A 12,716-nucleotide genomic window follows, 5' to 3' on the forward strand; every position below is an offset into this window, starting at 1 on the left:
TTAGTATTCGCAATAAATATTTGTCTTGTATTATATAGACTGATCAAACTCATGGTACCACCCAAGACATGGAACATTTCACATCTATAAATGTCACAACGTACAACCCTCAAAGTGTAACATAGACTGCAGAGTTGTCTGGAGAGGTTCCTTGCTACCAGTCCCACGCAGGTAAAAAGGGATCTAGAGATATATTGCCATCCTAATCCTTACCCTCTTGACCTACACAGTTGCCTTACACAGTGGAAGCAGCAAGCTGGGACACGCAACTGGAACAATTTACTTTCAGCTGACTGCATCAGAGGAGGAATCAGTTTGCAGCTTACAATGTTTTGGCTGATGGCATGCAACAAGGAACCGTGTTTTCCTGGGAAACAAACCATAGTGAAATAAAGCTGGTGCTTTCAGCAGCTACCCACACTGTCTTCCACAGATACAGCAACAATGCTAGCATACTCTTGCTAATGGAAATAATAACCTATGCTCTAGACAGTACTTGATTGTTTATGAATATGAGATCATCATTTATATCTTGTTATTATGCTTAAAATTAGCCAAAGGTGCTCACTGTGAGCAGCATGAATCCCATTGGGTTCTCCTTCTATTTTCTAACCATAGCAGCTAAGCCTTCACAACCAGGAAGACTGTTGCTGACTACAGAAATTTCCAAAACATCTCACATACCTAGCAATTAAAATAAACCTACTTCAGTTTGTCCTTCCTTCTGAACTAAACTCTAATATTGCCAGGATTTGATAAGAAGAACAAATAATGAGTAGTAGCAAAATAACTTAATTCTTTTACAGTCCTTCACTTGTTATTTTTCTTTCAGAAAAGATGCTGAAGTCATCACTTGTCTTTTTGATAGCAGTCTTCCAAAGTATAAATGTCTGCCTAGTCTTCATTTCTTTGTAGCAAAGCAAATGCATGTGTGTACACACAACAAGCCATGAGGAAAGCTGTGAATTTTCAGCACATCTTCTACTTCCAGCATCTGAAGAATCACAGGTGGCTTCCTTATGTACCTTGGTCAGCTACAGACAGAGAAAAACACTCAGGCATCAAGTGATTGCAGAGCCTGTACCTATGGAACCTGTTCCACACTCTGACATAGTATAGCACCAGACAAGATCTGAACACCAAAGAGTAATACTGCTTCCAAAGGTCAGATAAGCCTCCAAAACATGGAAAGCTGAGCATGCATCTCAAGCAAAACTTCAGCTCCCGAACACTGCTAAAGTTGAGTCCTTTACACAACACATCCTCTCATCACAAACTTCCAAACAGTAAATATTTCAAGAAAAAGCTACATTTCTTTCCTTAGCACTTTTCCAAACTATGATTATTTAACTGTCCAAGACTCTTTTAAAGAAAAATGCAGGAAATAATCAATTAAATAAAGCTTTCCATTCCTATCCAGTTAACCTTAGTAGTGTTGGGTTTCAGTTGAAAACTCAAACTCATTTGCAAGAAGCAGTAAAAGGTGATGACAAAGCTAGCAGGCAAGACTCAGCAAAATACCCCTCTGGTATTCCAGGTAGCCTCTTGTCCAGTGGACCCAGTGTACTGCCAGTGCTTCTAACTGGAAACCCTTCTGTGAGACAGCCACATACAGAACTCATTCCCTCAGAAGATGAGCATGTTCTTACAAAATTATTACATACTAACCCTTACCCTCTTGGCCTGCACAGTTGACTTATGCAGTGGAAGCAGAAAGCTGGGATGTATGACTGGAACAACTTCCTTTCATATGGATGTATGGCACATCACTTTGTGACTTTTGCCACTTGTTTACCCAAAATTACCTGTAACATCAAACTGGATCTTTTTACTTTGCAGGGGGTAGCATTGCCCAAAACAGGTGTATCAAATAATTACTATCACAAATTTCTCTACTCAAAGAAAGAAAAATGTTTCAAAAGAAGAATTAAGAGTTCAGTTAAATAAAAGAGAGTTGTACTGATGGACTTGATATACTTCTAGTTTTACATTCAAAATGGAAATACTGGGACACAGCAGCTGATTACAAGACAGTTTTCTCAATAATATACAGAACATCAACCCCTGAGTTCATTTTCCCTGGCTACTTTTCTTTCAGACCTCAACAATGTCTTCCACTGATATACCTACAGTCTTGTCTATTTCATGATATTTACATATTAGTAGAATTTAATATTCAAAAATTCAGGTGGGCTTATGCAAGCACACGAAACAACTGGCAACCTAGGAACTTCCTCTTTTTACTTCAAAGTGCAAAAAATACACAAATTTTAGAAGTATGTTATATTCCAAAATTATTTGACAAAGCATCTCAAATATATTTAGGTTGCTATTACTCAGTAGTAGGTATTTACCTATAGCTCTTGCTCTCAAGTTGAAATGACTACACAGTTTTTTCAATCAATCAAGATAATTTCAAAATCATATGATCTTCATATGATGTTGCGAGCACTGTAACAATGATCCCATTTTTAAAGCACATGAAAAATACCAGAACCTTCCAAAATTAAATATATACTTTCATGACCTTTACAGGAGTTGTTTTATAATAGATACTCCAATTCAGTGACTGTTTTTGCTACCAGTAACTTTATTCATTCATATATGAATGATTCTATTTTATTCAATGGGATTACTCATATGTAAAGTTATTTCAGAGGCAACTCATAATTTAAAATTCATAAGGAAGATGAGGTAATTAAGCAACTAAAAAGGCTTTTCTATGGCTTTTTCTTTGTAAATGAATTTTTTAAACAGATATATCAGATAGAACTCTAGTTAAGAAAGTATCATAAACGAAAAAACGTATATTTTACAGTACTAATGGTGTCTCTAAAAAATCTTTAAAGAGTATTTATGTGTATTTTTCATAAAAAAATTCTAAATCCAGAGTTGTACTTAACAGTGGCAGAATTTATTTTCACTGATGAATGACTTAGTGAATTTATTTTTATTTTCTTGCTCATATTTTTTTGTGTGTGTATGTGTAAATCTTAATAGTGAAACATCTCTTTGTTCTGTGTTCTGACACAATTTACAAGTACAGTAATGATATAACAGAAATTAGAACTTGGCACCATTAACATTACCGATGCACTCACCTTGTCCCCAACCACAATGTCTACTAGATACAATAAAGGTGTAGCCAAAGATTTATCCTGCCAATAAGATATAGTTATAGGTCCCATGAAGATTACTGACACTGAAGTACCAAATATGTACTGGCCTTGGACTTAGCAGATAACATGCCAGTTTTGAGACACATTCAAGTTGACAATAAATCAGTATCACTGATATTGGAACTGAGTTCCAATAACAAGAAAATATACCTTAGAGGAATTTTTTTCTGTTAAAACATTCCACTTTTGAGTTAGCTATTAAATTGTAATGATCATAATGGACTAGGCAGTAGGGGGTTTTGTGTCTGAAATGTGCAGACATTTTACCACAAGTTTATTTTTTTAAAACTTATGCGATTTTCAACTGCACAGTATTTTCCCCTTAAATCAATTCTGTCTTTTAAAGAAGAAAATAACCCAAACAAAAGATGTTTCAGCAGCAATTTCATTATGAGTTACACTCGTTTTCTGTATCTGCCCATGCAAACACCTCCACAGCCTCCATAACTCCTCCCTTTTGTGCATAAAAAACCCAATAGTGATGGAAAGCTACAGAGAGCAAGGTGCATAAGTTAAGTACTCCTTACTAAATTGTAAATGTATTTTTCCTCTCCCTTTCAGAACTATCTCTATGCACACCACCAGCAATTTGATTCTAAGAAGTTTGTATAAAGGGCCTCAATTTCTTGGGGTGTATGGGTTATAACCGTTTTTTTCAAGCACCCTTTTGAACTTCTTTTCAATTTTCTGTTTTTGATGATAGTCATGCTGACAACTTTTTTTGGTCCATCAAATTCTGTAGTACAATTACATGAATTTACTTTTAATAAATTACCATCTTTGCATATATCAGTCAAACCATGAAGACTAAACACTTGCAAATAAAATGCATTATTAATTTAATTGTCACAGCCTATTTAGCTAGCTTCTATTAGTATTTGCTATAATATGCAATGTATCAGAGGGCAGAATCAAATTCAAAACATAAAGATTATATTGTCCTAGAGAAATTAAAAAATAGCAAGCTTGCAAAATTATAATCAAGGCATTAATGTTTTACATAGGTAAGAAAACTACGTAACTTAATTTATAATATATTTATGCCCAGAGTGATGGTTTAACATGCAGAAGAAGGATTTCTTTGGTTCCTTAAGCCATAAAAAGGCATTAAACTTTCTCATAATAGGAGGGGAAAGGTGGAAAGGAAAGCAACAATGGTTTGGTATTTACTGCAGTAGTTCACGTGGCTTAAACATCCCCCATCCCCAGTGAAGGACTGCTACTAGAAATTTATATTGTTGTTGTAGCTCTGCCACTACTGTTTGATGCTGCTCTACATTAAGCTGAAGTGCCACCTGAAAAAGTATTTTCTGTGGAAAAGAAATACTCCAAAGATGGATGAAGAAATTGCAAAAGAAGAGGGCATGAAGTAATTTCCAATTCCACCTGCCTGTGCTGGAGGCAAAGCCTCCCCATCCATGCCAGCAGGCAGGGCAGGGAGGCTGCAGGCCTCAGCAGGGCTCCTCTGCTCCTTGGGCAGCCAGAGCCTGTGAACCTGCCACCCTCCTCCTCCTCTTCCTCCTCGTGCCATGCTGGCCAGCCAGCCAGAAAGCCTTGAAGGAAGAAATGGGGAAAGCAGCCACAGCTGAGAGGCCTTCAGAACAAAACACTCAAAGAAAAGCCAGCAACAACTGATTTACTTAATAGCATCCTGCTTGTTTAGGAATTCATTTCAAGATGATCATCACTAAAAGTTTGCTTCTCAGACTAAGATACTCTATTTGGAAATCTATTGTATGTATCCTTTATTGTGTACATATTCACTAGGGTGATGCAAGTTATCTCTATGTTGTATTTATGATGAGTGTACAGTGAGTATCCCCTTATAAAAGAATACATTGGTATTGAATACTTCCAGTTATAAAATAAGCCACCAGAGCAAAACACTTTTTCTAATTGTTGTGCTTTGACAAGAGATTACCAAAATAAACTTTATTATTATATCTGCTTTGATGAAACTGTAATTGTTTTTTCAATGCATCACTGTGTATTTTAGATTAAATAGAATATCTCAAAACTCTTGAATAATCACATGGTAGGGAAATTCTGGTTAAGTGCTTTGTAGAGGAAATCTCCTTAAAAATAAAAGCACTACCTAAATCAGTGCTTAGTCAAACTAAGGCATATATGGGGTGTTAAAATTTAAAATCCTACTCTTAGGTCCCTCCATGATTTAAGCATGACAAACTTGTGAGGAATGGGTCTAATTGACCACAGTTTCATTGTCTTTAACAAGAAATGAACATGGCTCAGAAAGAGCTTTGCTGTGCTCTCCTACAGCTCCTATCTTTTATTTTCCTCTTTTTTCATATCAAAACCAGAAAATACGCTTTATTTATGAAAGCCTACCCCCAAAGAATGAGTTACAAGGCAGTAATACTTGAAACAGTATCAAGTATCCAGCAATGAACACCTCCATCTACCCAGGCTGAAAAAGAATATGAGATCTGTTGGCTATCCAAAACACATCAATTTTCTAGTTGGCCCAAAGATTCAGTGAAATAGCAATAGCTAAGCCACAATGTGCCAAATAAATCTGAAGCAAAATCTGTTTATCTGCAAACACAGTGCCATTGAGTTTGTAAAACACAGTTATATTTTAAACCATATAAAAAATAACCTGCTTGCAAACAAAGTTGGAGAATAAGTAGCCATGTACAGATTGAAAAAATAAATTAATTCATTTCAAAAATAGTGAAAATGCCAAATCTCTCTTCCTGCCCAAGAACACTTGAGGAAACTTTCTTTTTGATTTCTCTATGGCTTTGACCTCTTAGAAAGTAATTTTATAAACCTATGAGCATCAAGGCCAGCAAGAACAGAACAAAAAAGGAAAAGAAAACCAAAAAACCCCAAACATTTGGTTTTGCACTGAGAGGCACATTTACAACTATGAAAGTTTAAAGAAAATAATATCACCTATCAAAAAAAGCCTCAAAAGCTGCAAATTCTACACCTCTTACTTAGAATTTCTTTCTACAGACATGTCATAAGCACCACACAACATAAGTGCACTTAAAGATGCTGATCTCTCTTGGAGTTGAGGAAAAAATCCAGATGGCTTCATTGTGGGCAAGATAAATATTCTAGAAAAGATCTCCACATACTGTATAAGATACAATGAAAAAGAATTTTAAAGCAGTTTACCTTTCTTTGGGGGTGCCAACTCCGTGTTTGCCCAGCAAATGAGTATTCAAATGCTTCTTCATCACAAACGCCACACTGTCAAACAAAGAGCAAATGAGAAAGATCATTTTATTATTTTTTTTTCTTTTTTGAGCATGCACTTGAACACATTTCATTAAAGGCAAACCTAAAAAAAAATTCCTCCTCTGCTAGGATGTGACTTAGACTGGGGAGTCCATTCTCTAACAACAGGTTTCCCTCATTTTGCAGTCCCTTGGCTTTTCTCTTACAAGTCCCAACCATACATCACTGGTCAAAGAAAGGAAAACTTGTTTCTGCTTTCCTTTGCAAATTAGAACATTTCACACATTATACTGATAATATAGGCTATTTTACCTGAAGAACGTTGTCTGATGTTATAAAGTAATATAGTTTTAGTTACACCTTTGAATTTATTTAAGCCTTATGGGCCCATCCTGCAGCCTCTCTTCAAATAGGTAGTTCCATTGTTTTTCATGAGAAACATAAAGAACCAGCAAAATAAGATGCTTCAATCACTGCTTATGCCTAGTCAAACTTCATTGTATTAATTATTTAATGAGATACACACAGAAACAAATTAATAGCCTTAGTTATTTTATAGCCTTGTGAAAAAGAAGGATGAAAAACATGAAGCACATGTTCATGAATACACTATCAGCAGGAATATTGTTCAAACTGGCAAGACATTCTTCAAAGCACCAACAGCAACAACAAAACACATACTACCTGGCATCATGTTTCTACCAAACCAAACACAGATAATTTACTTTAATTTTGGTGACATACGTAATGAAACAGATAGAAGCCTATCAAGTACTATTCTTCTGCTGATAAGACCAAAACATCAATTTAATTATGTCATGTGACTGCTTTAGCAATTTAGATATCAGACTGAAGCTTTAAACTAAAATGGTTTTCTCGATAAGCAAAAATTTTACTGCTGCAACTTTCAGTGTGAAAAGGGCTTGCAAACATTTTTGTTAATTATGTATTACAGCTGTCCTTCATAAAGTTAATTACTAATAGCTGAAAGGCAATAGACTCTATTTGCATATGTACATGAAAGGCATGACATATGCAAAAATATGATTTTAATTAGCATTCCATGATATGAAGGGCTACAAATCAAACTGGCATGTTATAAGATTTTTAACATTAAACGCTGAATTCATCTGGACGTGTTTGCAGTAATGGACAATGGAAGGACTGTAAAACACCAGCACTATGGGGTATAAGAGCCACAAAAGCAAAGACACAGTACTTTTCCTTTACAATTATGTTAATTTAGCTTTTCTGTGTCTGATCTTCTTTGGGCACTTGTACATTATTACAGATAATCTCTCTTGTGCATCCCTTAAGGTGTAGGAATATAACACTGTCTTATTTAAATGATATAAATTTCCTTATTTTTTACAAAAATACATTAAAAAGTATCCTAAATACTTTTCCCTACCCAACTTATTACTATGGCATCATAACCATTACAACTGTGAATAATCTATTACACCATTACCATCATTACTATGCAAGTGTCATCAAAATTACTGTACATAGGGAAAATCATTGTAACAAAATAAAAAAATGTATTTCAATAAAAGCATAAGGCATACAAAATGTACTGCCTTTGCTTTTCAACAAAAATACTATTTCCACCAAGCTGTGGAAGGTACCAAACTTATTTTCATTTAGTAATACCTGCATTTCCTGTTACAAACTTCCATTTTCCCCCTTCTCTAAAAGAAAAATAAACTCAGTGAAATTACTGTGAAAGGCCAATGTGCAATCAGAGTGGTAAAGGGATATTTTGCTATTTGCATGGAATATAAAGATCCCAACCAGCTACACAATATTTGCAGGGAAGCACTTTTTGATTTCTGAGCCTGTTTAGTTAAAGCTGCCAAACAAAGGCTCACCATTTCATATAGCACACAACTGCAGGGGGTACAGACAGACGTACCTTTCTGCAAAATCAAAGACAAAGGCCTTGGTAATAACATGAAGCAATTAATCTCACATTCTGCCTCCTCTCTGTTGCATCTATGTTCTAGCAACCATTTTGCTGCTGTTACACAGCACAAATAAAATGAACCCTGACTCAGTTTGGGTTTCAGCACCTGCTAACATTTTAAGCTTTTCATGTAAGGCTCGAAGGCCTCAGACTTGAGGAGTGCCAAAAGCCTCAGTGCAAGTCTGGAGCACTCTGCACAGCTCAGGGCAGCTCCCCACCTTACAGAACCAGACCTTAAAAATAAAAGCAGAGTTGCTAATTTAATAAGAAATTGAGAACAAGATAAAATATCAACAGAGACAGGCATTATTAAAACAAGAGGCAAAGTCTTAACAACCTTGTTTGGATGCTGAGTTTGAGGACCACCCATTAAAACAAACAAACAAACAAACAAAACCACAAAGAGAAACAAGTAAAAACTATTTTGTTTTGTTTACCAAATCTTGCAGGTGATTTTCAGAGAGTTGGTAGCAGTGTTTGCTGGCTTTATAAAAGAAATACAAAATTTTTTTCCATACATTCAGTAACTCTAGGTTTTGATGTAATTAATGGCTTAGTAGTAAAAAAAAAAAAATAATGGGTTTATCTATGCTATTTACCTCTGCTGAGGTAAATCAGTAACTCCCAAGCTACTGCTAGAAAAGACATGACTTAGCCTTGGCCTTTAAAATTAATCTTAAGAGAGAAGTCTGACTGGCACCTAAAAGTACTCACTGAGTGAATGCTTTCAAGATATATTGCACTGATGTATCTTCAAATCAAAAGGAATCTTTCCATCAGCAATTGAAAAGCACCAATTCAGGCTTTGACAAACTTCTCATTTCTTGTTTTTAATTCTAGTGAAAGTATAAACATTCAAATGCTAAAAACTAACTAGTTTCAGAAGTGCATCAAAAGGGAGTAGAAAAAGCCTGTCATCAAACCAACTCTACTGTTTCAAATATGTGCAAACCAGGCCATACTAGAGGCCTGGAACCAGTTATACAAACTCTAATCTGGACAAATTCGTCCTCCACCCACATGAAGACAAGAAGTCACAGCCCAGCTGCTCCACTGTGGGTCAGGTCTCAACAGGCAGAGATGTGCAGCCTATACATCCATGCCATGGTCACTGGGAGTTCCCTTCATTTGGTAGGAAGACTATGAGAAGCCTCCTCTGAAAGAGGAACAAGGTGAGTAGGCAGGATTCCTTTTGCTGGCAGTAGCATTGTGTTGGGTTAACTTTTTTTATGATTTTCAACTACTCTGGCTTTAAAACCAGCAACATCCTCAGTCATACACTCTATGTTGAAACTACAGGATAAATTAAAGACCAATTGAAAAATTACACAGTGCTTTAGGACAGCATCTTCATTCCCTATAGACAACTTTTTGCACACAAACTATAAATAAAAATCACTTTAAATCATATGAGCACCTTTCCCAAAATAAGTTCGCAGAATATTCTGGTTTCCTTTTAGAAGAGTTGTGGTTTTTAGGAACGTGACCATTCATATTCCATGGCAATCTTCAAACAGTATTTGGACTCTCTCAGAATGTCTGTAACTGATTTAGGAGCCTCTATAGATTTGTCTTCAGATAAAAGCACATTTTAAAGTACAAAAGAAACAAAGGGACTTCTAATTCTGGGAATAGAGAAACATATTGGACAATCTTTACTTCCACATTTTAGTCTAGTGTAATACAAATTTTTCAGCATGTACAATGTTTATCATCACAGTACTCAAGGAATAGGAATAATCTGTCATGTATTGTCTGTTTTCTATTTTCTCTGTGGGGAGAAAACTGTTCTCTGTGAAGTATCTTGCTTTGAGAGGGCAAAAGATTCTAAGTTTTATTATGTTTTGAATCCATAATAGCTCTTTCCCTTTGAATAAGTACATCATTGGGTTAGTGAAAAGCCTAAAAAAAACCACCCAGAAGAACCAAACACACAACACACACACACAAACCAAAACAAGCATTCTAGGCCATAAGGCCACAAAACCTGTAATTTTCTGTGTGTTTACCAAGTGCCTTGACTTAGGAAGGAGCTACATGTTACCTCTACCAGAAAGTCACTCGAAGCCATGGTGACAGAGCAGTCATCTTCTAACTGCTCATAACTGTTGAGGAGGGCCAGCACAGGAATTTATTTTTGTGGGACTCCACAAACAAGGTATCGAGCAGCTGAAGAGCAATTTTAAATGACTTCTTAGTGGATACATTGCTCTCTGCAATTGCTCTTGGAGAATTTATCTTACAGACAACAAGTTTCAATGACAGCAGAAAAGTCCAGGAGAATAACAATGAATATCTAGCCTTTATTCATATTCTCAATATCCTTTACATCTCCTTTAGAGTGTCCAAAACCTCTTTATACACAAATTTAACTCTGAGAATACAGGTAAGCTAGTGCATAACCCAAGTGCATAGGATGTTTTAAAAAGCTGCTTGAGAGCCTTTAAAATAACCAAAATCAAACACATAAACAAATCCAAGAATTTAGTGCTTTGTTTTAGCATAAGTTACAGGCATATAGAAAGGATAGAATGTTTTACCATTTTGGATGAATCGCTGGGATATCTGACACCATCAAGGAATAATAAGAAATAGGATCTCAAACTTTTATACATCATCAGAAAATACAATGAAATAATATATTATCCTGTTCACATCAGGTTTTGTTTTCTATGATCTGTCCTTCAATTTCTGTCCTTGTATCTCCACATGAGGCAAGAAACCGGAAAATCGAGGCAAGCTTCACAGATGATGCCAAGAAGGGGGACTGGGATATGTTCAGGCAAGTAAACAACGATGTGGAATCTATGGTTCTTACCACCTTAACGAAGCATTCTTGTTCTTACTGTGTCTCAAAAAACCCTGGAAACCCTAATTGTTTGTAGTTGAATGTGTGGTTCACATGGAGTCATGCCAACAGGGGTAACAACCAGTAGGAGAGAGAAAAAGTGCATTTTCTCAAGAAATACCAGGACGTGCATAGATTTCAGAACGTTCAATGAAACTTGTATATGCAATTACAGATTTTTGCATGCACTTGAGTTGGGCATGTTGTACCCATAAAAGTAGAACTTCTCATATTCAAATCAGCACTTAGTCGAATAGTATTTAAAGAGTACTTGAACTAAAATTTTCAAGTTTTCAAATTCTCCACATTATATAAAAAAGTTGCTACCCAAATCTCATGTCTCTACCAGGATTTATTCAGCAGGTTAACTTCAGGAATAAGAGCACAGAGGCAGATGCAGAACTGTCCAGAAAGCAATGGTTTTCCATGAACAAGTAAGCTTTTCTTTCCATGCATCAAAAGTCTAAATTCCTGAGAATTTCTTCAAGTCCATCATTTTTGGATGTTTGCTGATTCTGAAGGGTCCAGACTGGGGCTCTGATAACTCTCTTGCATGACTGCGCGCAAGGGACTCAATTTAAAAGAAAGTATCTGGCAGAGCAGAGTCTGGTGTGGAAGATATCCTGTAGTCTGAAAGGCTTCATGCCCTTTGTGACAAGATGTCAGGTTCAAGTAAATATCTGGCAGGGCGAAGTCTAATGTAGAAAACATCCACACATCTGAAAAACTTCATGCCCTCTATGACAGGACGTCAAGTCCTAGAACCCTGCACAAGAAAGATGAAGCTTTCTCCAGACTCATTTACTAGCCAAATAAAGCAGGTCTTATTACTTCCAAATAAAGGAGATGGTTATTCTTGTAAGCTAAAAAAAAAAATCTATAACGTTCTAAAAGGTTAACAAGTCATCCCGCAGTCTGCGGTGCTGAGAGCGCAGGGACACGCTGCCTTCTACTCCCTGCTGACCCCATGTGTCAAAGGAGGATATGGCTGCTCTATGCTCCACCCTCACCAACACCAGTAATTAAACTGAGAAGCAACACACGTCCATCCATCCACATCTTCAGGTGTGTGTAACCTGGAAGAATGGAAAATTCAAACTTTTCCTCTTGAAAAGAGAAACCAAAAGAGGTAAATGAAGACAACGTTGCCATCACTAACAAGACAAGAACACAGATTACCATAGGAAGATATCATGGTAATTCAGGGAACATAAAGACCAACATAACTTTTCAATTTCTGAGAACTATCAGCCTTTATTGCTTCAGTTTTGGGTGGCTTTTAGGGTGTTGTTTGGGTTTGGGGTGGCAGGGGGGTTTACTATTTTCCATGCAACAACCAGGTATGTTTCTTAATTATTTATTAGCTTATTTTCCATGGAGAAGTTTTGCTACTGAAGTTTAAAACCCAACATTTTCAAGTGTTTTTTATGTTACTATGAAATCATCAATGCAATGAGTACAACCTTTTCTTCTAAAAATACCTCATCTCTTTTTTACTGTTACTTGTAACAAG

General features: G+C 36.2%; 1 protein-coding gene across 1 annotated transcript in view; it reads right to left on the reverse strand.

The window, feature by feature from the left end:
* Positions 1-12,716, reverse strand: part of ZNF407 (zinc finger protein 407) — a 334,816-nt gene that overhangs the window by 197,170 nt on the left and 124,930 nt on the right. Inside the window, exon 4 of the mRNA XM_071456320.1 lies at positions 6,327-6,401. Coding sequence (XP_071312421.1) covers positions 6,327-6,401 — 75 coding nt within the window. The remainder of the gene's footprint in view (positions 1-6,326; positions 6,402-12,716) is intronic.

Source organism: Agelaius tricolor, unplaced genomic scaffold (genome assembly GCF_023055355.1).
Source record: "Agelaius tricolor isolate 1412-34295 unplaced genomic scaffold, bAgeTri1.0.p SCAF_2, whole genome shotgun sequence".
NCBI classification, from domain to species: Eukaryota; Metazoa; Chordata; class Aves; order Passeriformes; family Icteridae; genus Agelaius; species Agelaius tricolor.